The sequence below is a fragment of the Sturnira hondurensis genome, unplaced genomic scaffold (assembly GCF_014824575.4).
Source record: "Sturnira hondurensis isolate 20B ecotype Veracruz unplaced genomic scaffold, ASM1482457v3 Scaffold0018877, whole genome shotgun sequence".
Classification (NCBI taxonomy): Eukaryota; Metazoa; Chordata; class Mammalia; order Chiroptera; family Phyllostomidae; genus Sturnira; species Sturnira hondurensis.
In genome coordinates, this window is record NW_028091508.1 from 2,285,365 (window position 1) to 2,310,813 (window position 25,449).

General features: G+C 35.1%; 1 protein-coding gene across 4 annotated transcripts in view; it reads right to left on the reverse strand.

Moving 5' to 3' along the window:
* Positions 1-248: 248 nt before the first annotated feature.
* Positions 249-25,449, reverse strand: part of PNPLA8 (patatin like domain 8, phospholipase A2) — a 55,563-nt gene continuing 30,362 nt past the window's right edge. For 3 of the 4 annotated variants that reach the window (XM_037070610.1, XM_037070611.1, XM_037070608.1), the window contains exons 7-10: positions 16,965-17,022; positions 14,706-14,900; positions 5,295-5,490; positions 249-1,596 (exon numbers count right to left, since the gene is read on the reverse strand). In XM_037070610.1, the coding sequence (XP_036926505.1) occupies positions 1,322-1,596; positions 5,295-5,490; positions 14,706-14,900; positions 16,965-17,022 (724 nt within the window). In that variant the 3' untranslated portion in view covers positions 249-1,321. Of the gene's footprint in view, positions 1,597-5,294; positions 5,491-13,362; positions 13,405-14,705; positions 14,901-16,964; positions 17,023-25,449 lie in introns of those variants that run through there. The other variant, XM_037070612.1, reaches the window with a different exon arrangement.

A 25,449-nucleotide genomic window follows, 5' to 3' on the forward strand; every position in this document is an offset into this window, starting at 1 on the left:
CTATATAGAAATGTAAATAATATTTTAATATTTTAGAGCTAGCTTTCCCAATTTTACAAATGAAATATCTGAAACTCAGAAAGGTTTCTGCCCTCTTCCAGGTCACAAACAGGACTCTGCAGTGGAGGTGGGATTAGCATTCAGACTCTCAGCTCCCCTCAGCACTCAGAGCCACATCGTACTCTATAAACCAGTGTTGCAAAGAAGCAATGCGACAGTCTGGGCAAAAGAAGTTGTTAGCTTTAGTCTATACGTACAAAGCAAAGGGCACTTACCTTTTTTCATTTTCTTCACAAATCTAAACATGATTAACAAGGCAGCTAGATAATCCAACAGAGATGAATTTGGTTGGCATAAACAATGATTTGAGTTGGTATATGTTATTAATTTCTATGAAATCCAGACAGTTAAAGGAGTTAATATGGCAAAACAAGACTAACATTTTTTAGTGCATACTACTGTTAACCGGTATATTCAAATGCCACAAAGAGATGGGGAGCTATGTTACAAACAATAGACAATCTTAAAATGATATTAGCCTTTTAACAATAAATTATTTCAATAGTTTATTCTTGTTATTGATAGGGATATTTTCTTAGTAAATTCAAATAATTTTATAACAGTGAATAATAAGCTAGCACTTAGAAAAGTTAACATACAGAATTACATTGAAATTTTAAGGGCAGAAAGTGATTGAAATCTCTCTTAAACTTTTAATTTTTAATCAAACGATGTTGAAATAAGTTGGAATAGAAAACTGTGTCTGATTCTTCCATATTTTCAATGTAAAAGTCCTTTGACAAAGAAAATTCCAATTTTCTATATGTTTAAATGATATTACAGCAAAAGGCAACACTCTGATTGTAGAATGTGGCTGATAAAAACATGTGATATAAATTTAAGTAATTAGCTTTTTTCCACATAGAAGAATATTAGTGATCAAGTAAATTCAACATGATTATGGTGACTACAGAAAAAATATCAAGTATGATCATTTTCAGTTCTTGTTTGGCACATATATTAATAAATTTTCAAACATCAAACAATGTAACACCAATATTTACTACAACCAACTAACACAACAATAATATTCCTAAAGCACAGTTAATTATTAACACCATAAAAACCTAATTTCCTTATATATTCTGAAACCAAGTATACCCCCTGTGCTGTGCAAGCTGGTCCAAGCCCTGTCTTTTTGGGGATCCCCAAGAATTCATAAATATTTCAAAGTTAACTAATGTTGAACCCCACGATTCCTCACTGAATTCGGTGGATCTTCCGAATAGGCCTTCATTATGGGAATACACGCAAACACTCATCACAATTTTGAAAAAAATGGAAGGCCTTCATACATGTCAGTTTTTAGTTTTATCCAATCATTAATTTTCTGCAGAGTTGTTTTTTCTTGACTTAGTATTTTCGCAAGTTTTTTCATTTTTTCTTCGTTTCTTTCTATGTATCTCAACCCTTCCAACTGCAGCTGATCCAGCTTTTCATTCCGACTTTCATCTAGAGGTATATTTTCACACATTACAGGATTGAATCTAAAATAGGTGTCAGGAGGTAACAGACCATCAAGCATTACATGGACTTCTGTTAAAACAGAGAGAGAACAGGGTGGATAAGGAACCAGTTATTCTTCTGTAGTGATCTAATGTTTTTTTAAAAGTTATCTTCTTTCAGAGAAAACTACAAAACCTTGTTTATTTCATCATTCCAGCTAATTAACAGTAGAAAAGAAATCCATAATAATACATATAACTATATAATAAAACTTACCTCCCAGAATACTTTCTATAGTTCTGTTAAGTTAGGATACTTGATCCAATACTCTCTTCTCTCTGTTTTTGGTCATACCAAATTTTAGCCACAGCTGAAATGCCTTTCCAATCTCCTATATTTGTTTTTAGTTTTCTGGGATCATGTTTGTTGAGGCACAATTTACATACAATAAAATTTACCAAGTTTACCCATGTAATTCNTACAAAACCTCGTTTATTTCATCATTCCAGCTAATTAACAGTAGAAAAGAAATCCATAATAATACATATAACTATATAATAAAACTTAACTCCCAGAATACTTTCTATAGTTCTGTTAAGTTAGGATACTTGATCCAATACTCTCTTCTCTCTGTTTTTGGTCATACCAAATTTTAGCCACAGCTGAAATGCCTTTCCAATCTCCTATATTTGTTTTTAGTTTTCTGGGATCATGTTTGTTGAGGCACAATTTACATACAATAAAATTTACCAAGTTTACCCATGTAATTCGACACGATTTGACAAATGTATACACTTCCATGTAACCACCAAAACAATCATGACATAGAACATTTCCTTCATCCCCCAAAGTCCTTCAGGACTCTGCAGTTGGTTTCCCCTTACCTCTGCCTTTTCTAGAATTTCACATAAATAGAATCCTAAGGATACAGCCCTTTTATGTCTAGATGCTTTTAAAATTTACCTAGGTTTAGCATGTATAAATGGTTCCTTCCGTTTTATTGCTGACTAGTATTCTATTGTAAAATTTAGCATAATTTGTTCTCTCCAGTTATTTCTCTTGTTTTTAGATATTAGAAATAATACTCCTATAAACAGTTACACCCAAGTAAATAAATTGCACTTTATCTTTTGCAGATAAATGATTCTCTTTCTCTAGGGTAAATACCAGGGGATGAAAGTGGTAAAAGTATGTTTATTTTTTTAACAACTGCAACACTGTTTTCCAAAAAGCTATACCATCTTGCATTCCAATCATTAATACACCCAAGTTCCCACTGCTTCTTCGTATCTTTGCCAAAACTTAGTATTGTCAGTCTTAAATTTAGCCATTGGGAGAATGTGTAGTGGTATCTTGGGGCTTTAATTTTCATTTCCCTAATACTAAGGATGTTGAGAAGTCTTTCAGATACCTATTAATCACCCATCTGTACATCTTCATGGAGTGTGTGTTCAAGTATTTTGGGCATTATTTTTTACTGAATTTCTTGTTTTCTTCTTTATATATTCTTTATAGATATAGGAATTCTCTATATATTTTGGGTATGACTATATATTTCTGATAATGGATCAGATATACATTTTACTAATACTTTATTTTAGCATGTAGCTTGTCTGTTCATTATCAGAAGTATCTTTGAGGCCTGGCTGGTGTGGCTCAGTGGATTGAGCTGGCCCAGCGTGTGAACCGAAGGGTTGCTGCCGGTTTGATTCCCAGTCAGGGCATGTGCTTGGGTTTCAGGCCAAGTACCGAGCAGGGGGCGTGCGAGAGGCAATCACACTGATATTTCCCTGTCTCCTTCCCTTCCCCTCTCTAAAAATAAAGCAATAAAATCTTAAAAAAAGATAAAGAAGTGTCTTTGAAAGAGCAAAATTTGTAATTTGATGAAGTCTAACTTACTTTCTTTTGGTTCATGCTTTTTGTGTTACATTTACAAAATTTAAGCTAGCATAGGCCATTAATATTTTCTCTGGGGTATTCTTCTAGGAAGTTTTACAATTGTAGCTGTCATGCTTAGGTTCACGATCCATTCAAGTTAATTTTTATGTACGTAATAAAGGGTCAAATTTCGATCTTTTTTGAATACAGCTATCTAGTTATTCCAGTACAGTTTGTTGAAAATTTCCTTTTCTCAGAAATCTTTTGAGCTTACATGTATACATCAACTTCTGTACTCTATCATGTATCACTGATCTATGTCGATCTTTATGCAAATAACACAGTCCCTTGCTTTCCTCCAACTTTGTTCTTTTTCAAAACTGTCTTGGCTATTTTAGGTCCTTTGCACAGCCACATAAATTCTTCATTAACGAGAGTGAAATAAGTCTAGAATGACAGCCTTTCACGTTTCTTCAAAATCTGAAGTGAGCTCATCATAGGGTTTGTACAAGGTACGTGTTTAATATGAAAAGCTGCATAATTTATCTTTTTCTCAGTAAATTGCCTGCAGTAAGAGTAAGAGTATTTTACTGATTTGACCCCCAAATTTCACATAGTGAAAAAACCAGTACATATGTCAGCTTTTCTTGGGTTATCATTGAATAGATGAAAGTCCTTTGTGGGTTATTAGGGTCCTTATGTAGGCAAATGAGTTAGCTAATAATATGTTAATAAGAAAAAGTGAGATTCAGAAGCAAGGGGCTAAGTGGTAACAATTCCTTTTAAAAATTTAATAATTGATTTCACATAGGATTTAAAAATAAAATAGTAAAACAAGGAGATTGAGATCTCAAGTCCAAAACTAGAAATTCAACAAATACTGACTGTCTACTAAGTACCAGACACTGAAATCAACATATTCAACTGGATCAATTCCTGCCTCACATTCTTGTAAGACAGAGAGACAACAGGCAATTAAACAAGCAAATGCGTAACATACATCCAAATGAGATAAACGCTTTAAGAAACTGAAAATAAGAAACAGGATAAGGTGTTAGAGTGAGAATGGTGAGGGAGCAAGAAAGTGGTGAAGAAAGGTCTCTAAGTGAATAATATCTGAGCAGTGACTTGAATAAAATGAGGAATGAATCAGGCATGTTATCTTGGAAAGGCCTTGTAGGAAGAGAATACAGCCAATGTAGTGATCCTGAGGCAGGAGACTTCTTAGCAAGTTTGAGGAACAGTAAAAATTAAAGTGCAGGTGGATATGTTATAAAAGGGACCCGTTTTGTGGGGGAAGGGGAGGAGGAAGAGACGTAGTCAAAAGCTGGGTTTTACAGGGCCTGGTAAATTTCAGGGACTGAGCCTTCTGGATTTGGTTCTAAGTTGATGGGAAGCCTAGAGGGTTTTGAGCAGGGTAAAAGACATGATTTACGTTTTTTAAAAAATCACTTCAGCTTTCGTGTATGAAGACTAGATTAAAGGAGCATCAAGGGCAGAAGACCTTACTCTAATTCCAGTTTGTCTCCATGTTACTAAATAATCTAATGCTGGGAGTATTCTAATTCTCTCACTATTGTGTGTGTATATTTGGACCAACCTGACTCCTTTTCATTACCAGTTTCTTAAATGGCTTACAAGTCTCCAACTAAGCCTTTGTGCTAACCCAGCTATAGGTACTCCTCCAACTCCAAATAGGCAAGGGCCTAACTCCCACATGGAGAAGAGTCTCTATTCTAGGGTCACTTAGAAGAAATAAGTGGGGAGAAATAAAAACAAAAGACCTGCTCCCACGTGCTTCCTAAGCTTACAATACAGACATAACACACACTCTTTTGCAGTAAGCAGCAGCACGTTTTCCAAAAGCTCGAGTCAGAAGCTGAAGTGCTCTAAGGTAGCAAACAACTAACCTTCCGTATCTGTAGCACTGTTGATAACATTAGACAGTTTGGTTTTCAAGCTTGTATATGTCATGGTGTTTTTTACATCACTCTCGTAACGTCCAGTGCCTAGGGACACTATACACTCTAATGGGACGTCTGGCCAAAGACATTTACACTCGTGCATTGCTAATGCTGAAGGATTATTCAGAAGCAAACCTCCATCCTGCAAAATACAAGAAAACATAACACAAAACTCTTAAAAGTAAAATTCTATTTTAGAAATATGAAAACAAAAATTATAGTTTAAAACTATCAGGGAAAGCTGGACTATTTAATAAATTCAACAACATATTATTTAATAACAAAAGGTTCCTTTAAAGTGCCCTGACTGGTGAGGCTCCGTTGCTTGGGCACCAACCTGCAAAGGGAAAGGTCACAGGTTCTACTCCCAGTCAGGGCACATGCCTGGGTTGCAGGTTTGATCCCTGGATGGGTGCGTACGAGAGGCAACCAGTTGATGCTCCTCTCTCACATCAATGTTTCTCTCCTTTTCTTTTTCCTCCCTTCCCCCCTCTAAAAAAAAATAAAATAAAATATAAATAAAACTTTACAAAAATAATGTACCATTTAAAAAGTTTTAAAAACATTTTAAATCTTTTATTTTAAAAACATTATAATCTTTTATTATAATAAAAAATCATCACCTTTTTATTATGGTGCTGAGGCACCATACTTTAAAAAATAAAGTTAGACTAGATAATTTGTAAAGTCCATTCCAGTTCCAAAATTTTATGATTAGGTATTATTTTGATTATAGATACACACACAATTTTACATGAGCACAATAGCAAATTTTAGTACTGGCCCTAGAACTTTAACAAGTTTTCCTTTCAAATAATCTGCCAGTTTCTAATAAAGGTAAAAAGAACATGCAGCAACCCAACCTGGAGAGAGGTAATCATCTGCCCGCCTTTTTACAGAAATAGTTTATCAAAGGATCAAAGAAACTTCTCCCAAGTGGCTTCCTTTCCTTGTGAAACATCATCTACCCGAAACCTCCACTACTGTCAGTATTAGTGGTCTCTAGCTTAAGGCCCCATTAAAAACATTATGCAGGACTTCGCTCTGCTAATGAAGTTTACTACTGTTACCAAAATATATTATGGACTGTGAAGGAGAAACACTTCCAACCTTTTGTGTACTTACATTCGGTTACTTTAGGAGGGGTCATACTTATTTCACAAATCATTGGTAATTATAACTCATTTTAAACATTACCAGAACAACTTTCTCAAAAACAGGTATCTCAAATAACAGCCTGGTTCAAGTTGTTGAGATTACACTGATGGCAGGAACACAGAAATGTTCCAAAATAGAACCACACTTTCCAGAAACGTTGACTGGCTCTTCAGTTAAGGAATACCCAATGGGAGACTAATGGTCCTTTCTCATGGCATATGTCATTCACCCCCAACATACAGCTTTATGATACCTTTGGAATGAGAACAAGAACACACAGGGCTGTGTGGACTCTCAGAAAAGCTGCTGTAGCACATGTTCTCAGTGTTGGCTCTGTTTGCCATTTTAGTGGGTTGTTTGCTGCCTTCAAATCTAACCTCTACCTTCCTGAGCTGCCAGCCTCCTCCACTCTCTAACTACCTCTCTTCAAAAGACTGTCTTATGTTTCCACATTTGTGACTTTCATGAGAAAAGGTAATTCTTTTAAAAGAAATCTCTTGTCAATAGGGACACAGGCCCACCATATTTCAGGTCTTTGGCTCCTTTCCTGAATGTCACTTTGTGGCTGAAATGTGCTTAAACTGCAATTGTCTCTGAAACCTAGAAACGATAGAAAGATGGTTTGTGAATAACCCAGGTCTGGGACAGGAAAAAAATGATGGGAGTGCGGGAAGGCTGGGTTCACCTTCTTTGCCCCCCAACTGGCAGGAGGTGTGCTAAAAAAGGTGAAACTTTCCTCCTTTCTTCACACTCAGGAAGAAGGAAATGTGTACCAGGAGCACAATGACAAAAAGGCAGCCCACACGCTAGCATTGTACTTATTATAGTACAATAAAAAGACTATATAAAGACTATAGTCTTTATTATAGACTCAACAGGCCCAATTTTCAGTGTAAATTTTAGTGAGATAGTTAAATGCAATAGTAATAGCTGAGTCATTCCTAAACTCACAGAATGGCAGAGAATATGCACAAAACATCAGAATCCTAAACTAAACTTATCAAAGTGCAAGTTCAGACTGTAAGAAGTAAGCCTTCTCTGACCAAGTAGATTGTTTCAGTTCATTCACTAAAAACTTAAATGCCTACCTACTCTATATGACAGCCCCAAAAGCGTGATTCCTGTGTGTGCCGTTTGAAGCAGATGAAGTGAGACGGTACCTGCTACAACCGATCACTAAGGTGAGTGGGACAAGTTCTTAGTGCACTAGGCCCACTGACCTTCATGTTCTTTAAAGACTCTGCTATTCCACTACACCGCCACTTCCCCAGTATCATTGTCACCTACCAGTCACTCCTATTCAACAAGTTGGTCAGCATATGGCTCATAGACATGGCTGTGAGCCATGGCTTTCTGCCCTCTGCCAGCCCATGTGCAAAAGGAAGAAATCCTTTATATTACCCAACATGACTTCACATCTTTACAGTACCGTGGATTCTCAGTTCCGTAATCCTCTTATTGACAAAAACTATTCCCCCTACTCTCCAAGGTCACACATTACCTTTTGTTATCAAAATAAATAGAATCACATAGCACATAATCTTTTGAGTCTGGTTCCTTTCACCTAGAGAATGCTTCTGAAATTCATCCATGTAATTCATACCTTTTTATGGCTGAGCAATAGTTAATTATTCAAATGTAACAGTTTAGCCATTCACCAGCTAAAAAAACCTATTTTTAAATTTAGTGATCTTTTGAAAGTCATGAATTGACTGGGAACTTGTATTGTTTAACTTTCTAAATATCTACTTAGTTTCCTTAAATAGAGGTAATAATAATTATTTTCTAAAGGTTTTCTCAGGTCAAATTTTATCTTTTTAACTTTTTGCTTTGTTTTCAATTAATAGTACATTAGAATGATACCGATCCCATAATAGAGTTAACCTTTGATTGCTAATTCAGCAAAAGTTACCTTTTTATTAAACTATTTTTATCTTAAATTCTATAGTAATACTCTGCATAACTTCTAATCATCTGGTATATTAAATAAAACACTTCATTATTATATTATGAAGAATAAGATAAAAACAAAAGGGAGAAAAGAAGAGACACACAAGGTTTAGCAAGAATTGGTAACAGGAAGATCAATCCCAAAACAAAAAGTTGCCATGCTTCAAAGTAAATTCCTGTTTTTTACACTTTACCTGCTTTCCCTCAAAAAAGTGCTGAAGTTAATATTTTGGTACTCTCTCTCACTGCAGTGGTGAGGCTCAGCATCCCTTAAACTCTGTTTACAGTTATCCTAGTTTTGTCAGATGCGTCTCTCAGTAAGTCATTAGGCAAATGTTATGTTTATGGTATTTTATGGAGCCTTTCCATTCCTTTAAGTAGTCAAATTCACATTTATTTATTTATTGTGTACTTGGCATTTGCCAGGCACATTGCTAGGTGCTGAGGTAAAAAAGACTTCAAAAACATACTGACTGAATAATTTCAGAGGTATATGCAGGATTACATTTTACCTATAAACATTGTGCATGTACTTAATGGCCTAAATTTTAGGCACTTTTTAATTACTTTCAATGCATATTTAATCTTTTCAAATCATAAATCAGACCACCTACCAGAAAATAATCAATGGACAACACAAATGTCTCCTAATCATATCATCTTCTTTGAAGTTTTTTTAAAAGTTTGTTTTTTATCATGGTAAAATATATATATGTAACATAAAATTGGTGTTTTAAACCATGTTTATGACTCAGTGGCATTAACTACATTCAAAATATTTTACAACAATTATCACTACCTATTTCCAAAATGTTGTCCACCCTAAACAGAAACTCTGTAACTATTACACAATCACTCCCCATGCTGTCCTCCCCTTCTGGTTCTATCCTAATCAATTATTCATTCTTTATATATCAGTTCAGATCAAAACATCTTTGTAAAGCTAATACTGACAGAAGAAATCACATCTTCTATACTACTTCTTAAGGCCATACTAATTTTTATTATTGAATTTATCATCTCATTCTATAACTGTATTTATAATCTTCTAGCTTGAGGGTAGAATCCAGGAAATAAAAACAATATGCTAGCACTGATTAAAAGTCTTTATATTTCTCATGGCTAACACAGTGCCTAAAACTGAGTAAGTGCTCACTACATTTTAACAAAAATTAATAGTTGTGGCCTGGCAGACACACAGCTTGGCAGGTGCTAGGCAGACTCTCTGCTAAAAACACTCCTAACCTAGAACATTTTTATGAAGTATCATAATTCCCTTTAGGTTAATGCATTCTGAGTTCTGAACATAACCTTTTAAAATGTAAATAAGGCCAAAAAAATATGAGACTGTCATCAAAATCCCTAATGCAAGCAATTTATCAGGCCTTTTCTCTAAAGACAGGGAACAAAAGGGTTATATCTATTATGCCTAAATTCATCAAATTGTATACATGAAATCTGTGCAGGTTTTTTGGGGGGGAGAGATGTAGAGAGAGGAGGGAAGGGGAAATAACTTTATGTAGAAAGTACTATTTCAAGATAAATATGATGCTAGTTGGGCAGGGAAGTGAGAATACATTGAAAACTACTCAAAAGTAATTCTTCCCACTTTATAATATGAAAAATGAGAAAGAAAATACCTACTAAGAAGGGCTCTCAGTAGTTTAATTGGATTCAGATTTAAAAAAACAGAGCCTACCAGCCATTTCCCCATAGGGGCTTTTCATACAAATCACACTTCAGGGAAAATCCTGCACTAAATTGCCTGCTTCCAGCACTGAACTGCCTACACTGGGTTTCTGCCATCTGAGCCAGCCCTTAAAAAGGAGTTCCTGGAATATTACTTGAACCAATAAGACTGAGGCTTTTTCCCTATCCAAAATTGGAGCTGTGAGCCTATATCCCCTATCAGTATTTTCACCAACCAATCAGAGCAGCTTTATCCTGACCTATCAGGGCAGTGCTTTTTGGACCAATCAAACTGGGAAAATTTGGAGTCCTATTTGCTTGAGGGCAGACCAATCAAGCACCAAGGGTGGGGACTTCTATATAAGTCAGCTCCCTTCTGGCTTTGAGACCACACTTTCCCTTTCCACCACAGACTGAGGGCCATGTCCCAGACTGTAGCTGAAACACCAAAGAAATCTTGCCATCAGAGCAGAGAAGAACAGGTAGGGAGGAGCAGGCATAGCAGGCCTGAGTGGACCAAACACAAGCAGAGCAGAGCCATCTAGCCAAAGAGGGGCCTGGCCCCACCCAGTACCTCCCAGCCATCCTATTTCACAGCTGTGCTTCTTCATAATTTAGCTGTAATACTACTGAGCTATTCTTAGTTGTTCTGAATCATAATTGAACTGTTTGTACTGAATAAAGTTTCATTTTTTATTGCACCCCAAATTAGGGATTTCTGTTGATGTTGAATTTATTCCTATGACCGTGGGTTGACAATAATGTTCTAGGATACGTAATAAACCTGTAATATTCTCTTTGTAATCAAAGGCAAATGAAATTTGTCCGTCTGCCTTGTGTGAAAACATAAATGACTCCACCTTATCTTGACATCTGGGTAAATGAGGATCCTTGAGTCTCTCAGCTTCCCCCAGGTGACTGGTAGAATAGGTACACAGAGCTCTGGGCTGATCACAGGATTTCCAGTAGTTCTCTCTCCAGGGCAAGTTGCATTCAACATTGTCTCTCTCCTGACTCGTCTATCTCTGGCACCAGGGCTTCCCAGTACTTCATACCTCTGATTATCAGAGCACTCTCCTTGCTTCAGACATATAAGCACATGGTATGGGGGGTGAAGTTGTAGGGATCCATTTCATGTTGTTACTGCCCAGGACTGTGTTTCTGTATATAAGTCCCCTATTAAACTCTTGAACCTACAAGCTGGACTTGTCTGCTCCATTCTTTGGTCTCTCAGCTCCTCCAGCATTTGAGGGCCACTTCTGTACACACAGCTGTCTTCCAAAACATAATCAATTATAGCACTACCTTCAAAAACTGCTGAAATAGAATGCTAATCTATAGTTTATACTCTCCTGATTCCAAAAAGGATATGAAGTAATTTATACATTAAAACATGTGTCACACATGACAATTAAAAGTAGTTTTAAAAATGAGACTGGAGATAACTGAGCATTCCAAAGAACTTAACAGATAAGAGGATTGTAGTAAGTACATTTTACTACATTTAGTTTTAAACTTCTTGGCAACTTTTGAAGAACTGAAAAGAAACTGCTTAAATGTTTTCTTTGTTTAAGCAATCAAGATCATTCATACTGTAGAATATGCTAATCAATCTTTCATAGTATTTTTTGAAGAGAAAAATGCCCCATTTTTCCTCAAGGATTGGAAGAGAAGGCAGTAAAGAAAATATTACTTAAGGTTTGTTTAGAGTCTAGATTCCCTTTGAATATTCCTATTAAATTCCACGTGCCAATATTTCTGAAGTCGGTCACCATTTACGTAAAAACGCATTCTCTGTACATGTGTTCATATGCTTTACATAAAATTTATAGAAGTTATTTCAACCTAAATTCAAAGATTATGGTCATCAAAACAGAAATGGCTAAGCATGAAAAGAAGTATCACTGACCTATCTGAAATGAAATAGAACCACTAAATTACTTTTGTTACATGCACTCTACAGGGCCAAATTAAACTTTAGAACTACTACTTCTCAGATAAAAAATAAAAAGAAAATCTGGGAACATATGCTTCTGAAGTGCAGTGACTTACTTGAGACTTTCACTAATATTTGCCATAATGGCAATTTTGTAGCGTGACAACCACCTTTGTTTTTAACTTTATTTTTATTATTGACACTATAACGAATGCCTTTGTCCACTGCCACCCAGCCTCCGCCCCAGCTCTCCTTCCCTCAGGGCACTGCCACACTTGTCTGTACCCAGGGGTTATGCTGTCTTCGGGATATGCATGCATGTTTTTTGGCTAATCCCTCGCCTTAAGATGGTTATATAGCAACCACCTTAAAGTTATGAAAATTAACCACTATATTTTGAATGCACTGTTACTTCATCATTTATGACATGGTAAGAATAGAGAGAAATAGTTCTTAAAAACAGCAAGCTACATATTAAAATAAAAATTTATTTTGACCAATAAGATCTGAAATCAATGTGAGAAAAACTCCATAGCTTCTGTCTTGAGAAGATGGAAGAAAGAAGAGAAAGAAGGGAAAGTGTCTTCTATAATTCAACAATGACTGATTTGACAAAGAAATAGAATTGACTCCAAAGACAAAAGGAGTCCTACTTTAATCTTTTAACTACAAACACAGAAACAAAATGAGAGCTAACAGTCACATTTAAAAACATATTTAAGCTACTATATGAAAAATAGAAAAAATTGATAAAAATATTATTAAACACTGACACATATAAATTAAAATTATATAGTTGACATGTAGTTTAGACAGAAGATCTATACATGTTTTTTAATTTTTATTTTTATTTAATTCTTGTTAAACTACAGTTTTCTGTCTTATATTCCCAGCCATGCCCCCCTTTGATGTTTTTAATAACATCTGAAAATTGTCCAAATTTTAGTTTATTTTTCTCAACATATATCTGAATACCAAATAGAGAGAGCATGCCATATACTTCATTGACTAAAGAGGAAAGCTAAAGCTACTGATTACATCAAATGAGATTAACTTTAAGTGGAATATTATATAAAAAATTCAGCATATAAAAATATATAAATTTCAGCACTATTAGCTCAAAACCTTTATTGCTTTTATCACTTAATATAAGTTATGATTTAAGAATTCCACACAAAGTGGGAAACACTTTTAACAGAGAAAAAAAATTATAAGGAAATGAGTCGTCTATGGCCATACTACCCTGAAAGCACCCGATCTTGTCTGATCTCGGAAGCTAAGCAGGGTCAGGCCTGGTTAGTACTTGGATGGGAGGAAATGAGTCTATATAACAGAAAAGGAATGAATTACCAGAAATATTCAATTTTATATATCATTTAGCCATAAATTTTGAGTGTAATTACAGAAAGTATCCTATTAGTTAATAGCTCTGATCCTAGTCCAGTTACTTGACCTCTCTAAAGATTCAAATTTATTTGTAAAATGGAAATAACTCTACCTCATAAGCAGTGATCATTAAATGAGATAATGCATACAAAGGACTATATAATGTCTAGCACATAGGTAACTGAAGTGTTTACTATTATTTTATTACATCCTCTCATTCAAAACACGACCGCCAAATGTAGAGCATAGGGAATATAGTCAATAATACAATATCTATGGTGTCAGATGGGTACTAGACTTATCAGAGGGATCACTTTTTAAGTTACATAAATGTCTACAAATAAATTACTAAATTACTATGTTGTAAAACTGAAACTAACATAATATTCTATGTCAACAATAACTGAAAAAACTGTTTTAAGTGACCACCCAAATTGTCAAACAGATTGTGTTCTGCACTTCCAGGAACTGTGTTTCATTTTTAATTTTTGTCACATTTGGAAAGGCAATCTTTATCGTAACTGGGTATGAATCATGTTATGGAAAATACAAAGAATCTTTCCTACAATATGCTCTTTGAGCCGGAAGGCTTGTTAATTTAAAGAAAAACAAACAATAACAACAAAAAATCTTGTACCATACATCTTCTACCACATGGAAACATAAAGAAGTAGCCTCCTTGGTTGATCTGTTCTAAGTTCAGTGACATTTTTTAAGTGCTGATTCTTTTTAATCAGGTTAAAGTTTTTTTTTTAAACCCTTGCCTGAGGATATGTTTATTGACTTTAGAGAGCGAGGAAGGGGGAAGGAGAGCAGGAGAAAGAAGCATCAATGTGAGAAAGAACACTGATCAGTCACCTCCCATACACATTCTGACTAGGGATCAATCTAGCAACCTGAAGATTGTGCCCTGACAGGGAATCAAATCCATGAGCTTTTGGTGTATGATGCAGGGGTGTCCAACCCACGGCCAATGGGCCACATGTAGCCTAGGATGGCTATGTATGTGGCCCAACACCAAATTGTAAATTTACTTAAAACCTCTTTTTTGCTCATCAGTTTCTGTTAGTGTTTGTGCATTTAATGTGTGGCCCAAGACAACTCTTCTTCTTCCAGTGTGGCCCAGGGACACCAAAAGGTTGGACACCCCTGGCATGGGATGACTCCCCAACCAACTCGGCAACCTGGCTAAAGCAATCGTGTAAAGTTTTAAAAGATCGGCCATAGACTCAACTTACCTGATGGAGATCATTTCCCAGTGCATACTCTGCAAAGTAGCCTGGAGCAGCAGATGAGGCTCTGATGGCCTGCCACATTTTGTACTGACAGCCTCCCAAATAGTGAGAGTTGACTCCAGGAAAATGACCATAATTTCTGAACACAAAAGCTTTTGGCGTTATCCCTCTGTTTACTATGGTACTTACTGCAGCTACCTAGTAAATTAAAAAGTGAACAATACCCACTGTAAGCAGCAATATTTGGGATTTATAAAAATTAAACATTTTTAGTAGTATGAATTAAAACCTACAAGTCTATCCATTAAGATAAATGTAAAAATAACCATAATACTAAGCAATGGAAACCCAACCTTTTAAACCAACCTTTTAAAATAGGTATTTCTTTATAAAGAAGTAGATACAAAGATTGAGATAATTTTGCAAAATATAAAAGGTATTTTTGACTACATGATTTGACATTTATTTAAGAAGACATTCAAGAAGGCATACATTTGTAGATCTTTACATAACAACAGATACAGCAACAGCAGCAACAAATAAAAACTACCTAAAGATAAATATACTATTTTCACAATAAAATCTACTAATTAGTTTTGTTCCTATGCTTTTTGAAAACATTAACAACTGAAACTCAGACTACACAAACTCTTAAGACTTTCTGATCATAGTTAATAACTGGCAGCTAGATAATTATTTTTATTTAAAAAACTAATGTGCATCAACCTGGGTCTCAGATTTTACCAATATCAGCTGTATTCACGTGCAATATGTACCAATGACCTGAAGTATAAAGTTAAACAGTGAAAGGTATTGAGAAGGCCAAAGCTGTTGAGTCCCAGGTCAAGCCCTGCCAGGGGCCTGTGTGCCTTGCTCTCATATAAACTAAAGGCCTTAGCCCAAGTTCCTATGAGTGATCCAAGTGCAGCTCTAGGTGACTATGAATAAAAGTTGGCCATATACTATAATACAGATCTTTCTACCCATTGGTATACAAACAGGCTGAATTAAGAAACATGGGTAACTGTTCCACTTATGCGTGAATTACAATTTGAGGTGGTTAAAGCTCCCCCACACCCACTTTATTCTTTATTATTTAAAGTTGACAACTCCCATGATTTAAAAACAAACAAGAAGCTCCGATGATTCAGGGGAACAAACAAGAGGTATACAATGCATCTGAGGGTCTTCTCCAAAAGAACTATATGTCTCTTAGTACCATGGCTTCCAAGGCCCTGCTTGGTCTGATCCACCTACCACTCCAGCCTCATTTCACAGGTTGTCCTTGGATCCGTAGGCTCTAGTCTTCAGGAACTCCCCCAGTTCCTGACTATCTCCAGAATTTCTCCTGCAGAGGCCATTCCCCTTTGCCAGGCATACTCCTACTCATCAGCCTTCACACTGAGATCCCAAATCTCATTTCCTTGCAGTAGCCTTCCCTCAAGTCCCTGTAAATACACGCTTTCAGAGAACTGTTTTTATGCTCCATAAAACTTATTTCAGGGAAACTTTACTTCATTTGTGTGATTATTTGATTAATGTAATTTGCCCTACTAAACTATAAAATTCCATGTCTGCATTTACTCACTAATGAATCCAAGGTGCCTAGCACAATTCTGGCACATTTGGGTGCATAAGTAATACCTAAAGAATCAATGAAAATATAACCAAACAAGAGTGAAAGACCAAGAGAGGGAGCGGTATTTGATTTTTTTCATGATTACAGCTTGTTATCCAAAAATAAATACAAACTGCATGGAATTTCTAGATGCAGAAATCCTATTCCTTAATTCTATTCCTTAAAAAGTATTATCACAGAACATAGAACTCAAGCAATACTCAGCACATTGTGTTTCAAACAAAATAAAGAGAAGCCAGGCTGAGACTTATTCTAGTAACATAACATTTTTAAGATAGGATTCCATGTGTATATTAATCCTATATATATATCTAAGAGGCATATATAATTTCTAGGAGAGAAAAATGCCACAATTTTTCTTACTCACTGAATTTGATTAACCCTTATAGATAATTCTTCCTTATCTTTAGCCTCAGTCTTTCATGTTCTTATTATTTTACTTTTACTACATATAGAAAATGTCTAAAGATCACATATTTTCATAGAATGACTCAATATATGAGGAATCAATATAATCTATTAAAAGAGGTTCCTAGAATTTTTTCCTTTAATAAAGGGCCTTCAACTTAAGTATTTTCACGTCATCTTCAACTCTAACTAGGTGTTATATACCCTAAACTTACCTTAGGACATGTGGGGTTTCTTGCTGTTTCAATCATTAGTGAAGATCCCATTTTATCCCTTTATTAAAGGAGAAGAAATAAATTGTATCAAGTTATTTTATCTTCTAACATCAGGGAACTTACACTATGCAATTATTGTTTGCCCATGGCTTTGTCAAAGTGCCATGAGGGCCCAAATTTTTAAAAAAAGTATAAGACTCTCCTCCAGTAGGCTTATCCAATCAAGGCACATGAACAGTATGTGATTATTTATTAATCTCTGATTCAAACCACAGGTACCTATGGTTCTGGGGGGGGGGATTATATAGGCTGCAGTATCTGGGAAAGATACATAGAGGTGTAGCTTGAAAAGAACCCCAAAACATGGCAAGATAACACATTCAAAGTCAGGACATAAACAGGAAAGGCACAGATGCACAATAAATGTGTTGTTTTCAAGGTCCTTCTGACAGGATAAAGGAGCTGTATAGAGATAAGACTGCAGAATGGGTACAGATGGGTACTAGTTACAGATTAATCCAGATACCAGATCAAGGACATTCAGACTTTAAACTTCTATTAGTAATACAAAGCCAATTCACCACCATCCCCCAAAATGTTTTTTAAGTCATCTGAATTGGCATTTGAATTACTGTAGCATTACAGATATTGTCTTAGGGCAGCAATTTTTAAAATTCCATGATGGGAATTTTATTTCAATGCAGAGTTTTTCCTGACTTAAAATATCCCCTTTCCCTTGTGTTGAATATAAAGACTATGCTTTTTACCAACTTGCTTCAGTAAGAAAAAACATTTTTCTAATGACATTTTTTTTCAAATAATACTCATGTTTCTCAACTAGAATGTTAGTGAATTCACATAAGGGTAGTATTGACAAATTTTGCATAATATACCCTTCACAATCTTTCAAAGATATTCATGTAAAATACTTTCTGAAACAGACAAGATCTTTGTCTTTCCCAACATGACCTATGTTTCTTCTGCATGAAGATCAAAGCCATTTTGTTTTTCTACAGATTTTTCACTTTACCTTTCCACAGAACTCCTGCTGTGAAACTGGGCCAGAGACCCTCGGGAGCAGCTGCACTCGCACTTTAAGCAAAGTTCTCATTTACTTTTGTTTAAACCTTGCTTTTATTAACAGAACCAAAATGTGTTAGTGAATTAAGTTATAAATATAAATTCAAAGAGAAAGTCAGGAACATTGCTTATTTCAGAGAAATGACAAAATATTTTTAAAAAATCTCGACATTTCTAGATGCTGCTGATGCTATAATTAAAAGTGTCTCTGACTAAGGTGAGGGGCGGAAATGGGAGGGAGGAGGGGGGCGGAAATGGGAGGAAGGTGGGGAGCACGGGGCGGGGGCAGGGCTGGGAATATAAGACAGAAAACTGTATTTGAACAAGAATTAAATTAAAAAAAATTTGTAAGCTAAAAAATAAAAATAAAAATAAAATAAAATAATACAAAAGCATTTTCACAGGAGCAAACACCCATAAAACTGCTCTCAAAAAACACTGAGAAAAAAATGACAGAAACATTCAGAGAGTAGGTATGGTAGATTATAACAATAATGGCCCCCAATGAATATACTTCCTGATATCCATATACCTGTAAATTGTTCCTTCCCACCTGGACCCTAGGTTCGAGCGGCTTTGGTCACTGGGACATTGGCAAACATGCCACAGCAAAAGTCTTTTCATTTCTATAATCTCTACTGATAATTTTAAACTTGTCTGTGTTAAAGTAAAGGTTAAATCATACACTGCAAGGTGTAGAAGGATTTGTTTTAATTAACCCAATGACAGGTTTGATTACTAAGTTTAAACTATTAACCATTTAACAATTCTAGACTTGTGTTTTTTCTTCAGTTTACTTTTGCTTTTACTTCTACGCTGCACTTGTTTACCATGTAGCAACTGTACTGTGCAATATTAAAACAAGGACTAGGAAGACTGTTATGGATACTACTGATTATTACAGTTTCAGTAATAATTTTATCTAGTTCTCAGTGATTTAAATGTGACCAAGCCTTCTATACTTTGTCACAAAAAGCAGGTTTTCCAGGTCGCTATTTTAGTGAGTATCAAAAAGAACTTATGGTGTGTGACTGTTGACTCACTTTGAATTAAAAAAATATATACTGTAGCAAAAATAAATACATTAGAATAAAATAAAATAAGGCTTGTTAAGTACTTTTGCACTGGGCTTGCCTTCTTGGAACTCTGAGACTACCACTATGAGGTAAAGTCCAGAGTAAGAGTGACCATGCGCAGGGAGAGACCAGCTGTCCCAGGCATCTTAGCTGAGCAGCTGACAGCCCCCCGCCATGTGAGTGTAGATAAGAACAGAAGAAACACCCTCAAACCACAGAAGCATGAGACTACATCACTGTCATTTTAAAACAAGTTTTGGAGTGATCTGTTTTGCAGCAAAGGTTGAATGAAAAAGTTGAAAATGGAAAAAAGATCACACTTAGAAAGTTTGTATCAATGATGTGATTAGCAATAAAGAAGCCTCTGAAGGAGCATCAGTGAAAGAACAATAAGCAAATACATAAAAATATTCTAATGAGTAACAAAAAGAAAAAATTTTTCCCTTTTTAAAAACATGAATTTTTAAAATATTCATGAAAATCTTTTTACCAATAGTATGATTTTATGATGAGAATACAATTTTCTTTTTAAATAGAAACAAAAGAAAACCCCAAAATAAGCAGCAAACAACATTAATGAATAAAAAGATTACTCAAATCAAGAGATGCCATTAATCCAAAAATAACTTCTATATTTCATGTAATTTCAATCAAAATATAAGTAGGGTTTTTTAAATAAATAAGAGTAACCTAAGGTTCATTCTGGAGATAAAATGAAAATAGAGAACAGATTTATGAAAATCAATATAAAAACATTATGGAAAGGATCAATAACTAATCAATGAATTTGGACTAAAAATTTTAAAGTCAATTAAAAAACCAAAAATTTGACCAAGATTCTAATGTAGGTAAGAATTTAAAATATGATAAATATGGTGTTTCAAATCAGTGGAAAAAAAGAAAAAACTCCTTGATTACACTGAGTACCTGTTATAGGTACAGGGACATTTGATTTACATTGGAGTAAAATATTCAGTCTGACCCCCTTGCAATATACATCAAAATAAATTTCAGATGACAAGGATTAAAAACAAAATTAATTAAACTTTAAGACTAGAAAATAATATAAAAATGTATTTCATTTTAATGTAAAAATACCCTTCTAAACATGAAAGCAAAGTTAAAATAAAAAATAATTTGACTAAAGATTTTAAACTCCTCTAACATTAAAAGCTACTGTTAGCCCTGGCTGGTATTGCTCAGTGGATTGAGCGCGGGCCTGTGAACCACAGGATCGCGGTTCAATTCCGGGTCGGGGCACATGCCTGGGTTGCAGGCCAGTTCCCAGTTCCTGGCAGAGGATGCACGAGAGGCAACCATACCTTGATATTTCTCTCCTTCTCTCCTTCCCTTCCCCTCTAAAGATAAATAGATAAAATCTTAAAAAAAAAAGCTATTGTTAACTTAAAAACACAATCAACATATAAATGTTTCATATATTTACAATATAGAGAAGAATACCCTGATGGAAAATGAGAAAATTTATGCCCTTGAAATTCACCAAAATATAAATATATACCTATATAAATATATATAAAATCAAAACACAAAAATTATTACAATTTATCAAAGTGATACAAATTTGAAACATCAATTTAAAAAACTCTCAAACTAATGGTTTTAAAACTAAAATGTTTGCTGAAATGGAAATGCAAATTCATGCTGTTGGGTGAATAAATGGGGTCAACTGTTTTGAAGAAGAATTCATACATATATATTCATGTATATTTATATATACAAATATATAAATATACATGACTAGACATGTATATATATATATACATACATGTTTAAAAAATTGCTAGCTATATGAGAGATCTATATATTTATAGCTAGCAATTTTTAAAATGTGTATTTTCTGTCCCAAAAGTTCACTCTAGTAATTTACTTTAAAGATATAATCCAAGATTTAAGCACAAATATAGGAAGTTGATTTATTTTAAACTGTAAGTATTTCTTTTTAAAAAAAATATTTTATTCATTTATCTTTAGAGGGGAAGGGAAGGAGAGAGGAAGAGAAACATCAATGTATGGTTGCTTCTTGTGCATCCCCTGCTGGGAACTGGCTCCTGCAACCCAGGAATGTGCCCTGACTGGGAACTGAACCGTGACTGTCTGGTTCATAGGCCCTAAACTGTAAATATTCCTTAACTGTCCTTCTTTTCAAATAGTGAATTTGTTAAATAAAAACAAGCAGTGTAGTGCATCCATAACATAGGACAGTGAAAAACCATTAAAACATGTCTCAGAAAACAATGATGTAGGATATCATTCATGAAAAAATGCTAAGGTAAAAATGCAGGGTCAAAATTACAGGTTCATTATCACCCCAATTTAGTGAAGGGTTATTTAAGCACACACACACTCAGAACCCAGTACACACACACTTAGATATCTGTAAGAAATTCTAAAAACAAACATACACAAAAAATGCACATCCCTATGTCAATAGTATGATTATGTTATTATCAGTTTTCTTTATATGTTCAATATTTCCTATATGATTACTTTTTAAAATTATTTTATTGTTGTTCAATTACAGTTGTCTGCATTTTCCCCTAAACACTTGCCCCAACCCTAGCCAAACCCACTTCCCTCCCTTGCTTCCACCTTCCCCCTTGGTTTTGTCCATGTGTCCTTTACAGTAGTTTCTGAAAACACTTCCCCTCATTTTCCCCTCCCTCCTCCCCTCTGGTTATTGTTAGATTGTTCTTAATTTCAATGTCTCTGATTATATTTTATTTGCTTTTTTCTTTTGTTGATTACATTCCAGTGAAAGGTGAGATCATATGGTATCTGTCTTTCACTGCCTAGCGTATTTCACTTAGCATAATGCTCTACAGTTCCATCCATGCTGTCAAAAAGGGTAGGAGCTCCTTCTTTCTTTCTGCTGCATAGAATTCCATTGTGTAAATGTACCACAGTTTTTTGATCCATTCATTTACTGATGGGCACTTAGGTTGCTTCCAGCACTTGGGTACTGTAAATTGTGCTACTATGAGTATTGGAGTAAGTAAGTTCTTTTGGATTGGTGTTTGAGGGTTTTTAGGACATTAATCCCATCAGTGGAACTGCTGGGACAAAAGGCAGTTCCATTTTTAGTTTTCTGAAGAAATTCCATACTGTTTCCCAGAGTGGCTGCACCAGTCTGAATTCCCACCAACAGTGCTCTAGGGTTCCCTTTTCTCTACATCCTCTCCAACACTGGTTGCTTCCTTTATGATGGCCATTCTCACAGGTGTGAAATGGTATCTCACTGTGGTTTTAATTTGCATCTCTCTGATGGCAAATGATGCTGCGCATCTTTTCATATGTCTCTGGGCCCTCTGTATGTCCTCCTTGGAGAAATGTCTGTTCAAGTCTTTTGCCCATTTTTTAATTGGACTGCTTGTCTTCTTAGAATGGAGTTGTGTAAGTTCTTTATATATTTTGGAGATCAAACCCTTGTCTGAGGTATCAATGGCAAATATGTTTTCCCATATAGTTGGTTCTCTTTTCATTTTACTGCTATTTTCTTTAGCTATGCAGAAACTTTTTAGTTTGATGAGGTCCCATTTGTTTATTTTTCCCTTTATGTCCCTTGATCTCGGGTACATATCAATGAAGATGTTGCTCCATGAAATGTCTCGGATTTTCCTGCTGATGTTTTCTTCTAAGACTTTTATTTTATGGTGTCACAACTTATATTTAAGTCTTTTATCCACTTTGAATTTATTTTTGTGTATGGTGTAAGTTGGTGCTCAAGTTTCATTTTTTTTTTTTTGCATGTAGCTGTGAAGTTCTCCCAACACCATTTGTTGAAGAGGCTATTTTTACTCCATTTTATGCTTCCTCCCCCTTTGTCAAATATTAATTGACCACAGAGACTTGGGTTTACTTCTGGGCTCTCTGTTCTGTTCCATTGGTCTACATGACTATTCTTATGCCAGTACCAAGCAGTTTTGATGACAGTGGTCTTGTAATAGAGTTTGATATCAGGGGATGTGTTCCCTCCTGCTTTGTTCTTCCTCAAAACTGCTGCGGCTATTCAGGGTAGTTTACAGTTCCATGTAAATTTCTCAAATGTTTGTTCTGTATCTGTGAAATATGTCATTGGTACTTCAGCAGGGATTGATTTGAATCTATAAATTGCCTTGGGTAGTATGGATATTTTGATGACATTAATTCTTCCAATGCATGAACATGGTGTTATGTTTCCACTTGTTTGTGCCTTCCTTGATTTCTTTCTTAGTGTGTAGTTTTCTGAGTACACGTTTTTTACCTCCTTGGTTAGGTTTTCTCCTAGATATTTTACTTTCCTTATTGCTGTCTCAAAAGTGATTTTTCTCCTGATTTTTGTTTCTGGTATTTCATTGTTGGTGTACAAATATGACTTTCATTTCTGAATACTGACTTTGTATCTCACTATTTTGCCAAATTCACTTATTAGGTTAAGTAGTTTTGGGGTGTAGTACATAAGATTTACTATGTACACTGTCATGTTATCTGCAAACAATGACAGTTTTGCTTCCTCTTTTCCCATTTAGACATCTTTTACTTCTTTTTCTTGTGTGATTGCGGAGGACTTCCAATACTATATTAAGTAAGAGTAGTGAAAGCAGGCATCCTTTCCTTGTTCCTGATCTTAGTGGAAAAGCTCTAAGTTTTTGCCCATTGAGTATGCTGGCTGTGGGTCTCTTGTATATGGCCTTTATTATGTTGAGGAATGCTCCCTCTATTCCCAATTTTTAAAATGTTTTTAACATAAATGGGTGCTGTAGCTTATCAAATGCTTTTTCATCTATTAATATGATTGTCATTTCATGTGATTTTTGTCATTTTGCTTATGTGATGTATTACATTTACTGATTTGTAAATATTGTACCATCCTTGCATCCCTGGGATGAATCCCACTTGATCATGGTGTATGATCCTTATAACGTACTGCTGGATAAGGTTTGCCAATGTTTTGTTGAAGATTTAGGGTCTATGTTCATCAGTGATATTGGCTTGAAGTTTTCTTTCTTTGTTGTGTCTTTATCTGGTTTTGGAATTAGGATGATGCTGGCTTCATAAAATGTTTGGGAGTCTTTCATCATTGTGGATTTTTGGAATAGTCTGTGAAGGATAGGGATTAGCTCTTCCTTAAACACTTTGTAAAATTCTCCTGTGAAACCATCTGGTACAGGGCTCTTGTGTATTGGGAGTTTTTTTTTATTACTGCTTCAATTTCATCAGCTGTTATTGGTTTGCTCAGGCTTTCTGCTTCTTCACTGAGTTTCAGAAGATTGTATTTTTCTAGAAATTTGTCCATTTGACCTAAGTTTTCAAATTTCTTGCCATATAGTTCTTCATAATAATTTCTTACAATTCTTTGTATTTCTGTGCTGTCAGCTGTAATCTCTGTAATCTCTCCTCTTCTATTTCTGATTGTGTTTATTTGGGTGCTCTCTCTTTTATTCTCGATGAGTCTGCTTAAGGGCTTGTTGATTTTGTTTCTTTTCAAAGAACTAGCTCCTGGATTTATTGAACCTTGCAATTGTGTTTTTAGTCTCCATGCTATTTAATACTGTTGATGTTGGTTATTTCCTTCCTTCTAGTTGCTCTGGCCTGTCTTTGTTGTTCCTAGAGTTCTTGTACACATAGAGTTAGGCTGTTTGTTTGAAATATTTCTATTTTTTTTTAGGTGGGCCTGTGCCACTATGAACTTCCCTCTCAAGACTGCCTTCGCTGTGTCCCATAAGTTTTGATGTGAGTTCATTTTCACTTGTTTTCAGAAAGTTTTTGATTTCTTCCTTGATCTCATTCTTGACCCATTCATTGTTTAATAGCATGCTATTCAATCTCCATGACCTTGAGTGCTTTGGGTGTTTCCCTTGAGGTTGGTTTCCAGTTTCAGTCCCTTGTGGTCAGAGAAAATGCTTGATGAATTTGTTGAGGCTTTTTTTTGTCCTATCATGTGGTCTATCTTTGAAAATGTACCATGTGCATTTAAAAAGAATGTGTATTTTGCTTCTTTGGGATGAAAGCCTCTCTATATATCTGTTAAGTCTATTTGTTCTAGGGCATTGATCAATGCCACAGTGTCTTTGTTGATATGTTTTTGGAAGATCTGTCCATTTTTGACAGTGTGGTATTAAAATCCTCTACTATAATTATTTTACTGTCAATATCTTTCTTGAAGTTGTTCAATGTTTTCTTTATGTATTTGGGTGCTCCTATGTTGGGTGCACATATGTTTACAATGTCGATGTCTTCTTTGTGGATTCTTCCCTTGTGTATTATGAAGTGACCTTCTGGGTCTCTCTTTATGGCCATTTTTTTGAAGTCTACTTTGTCTGACATGAGTG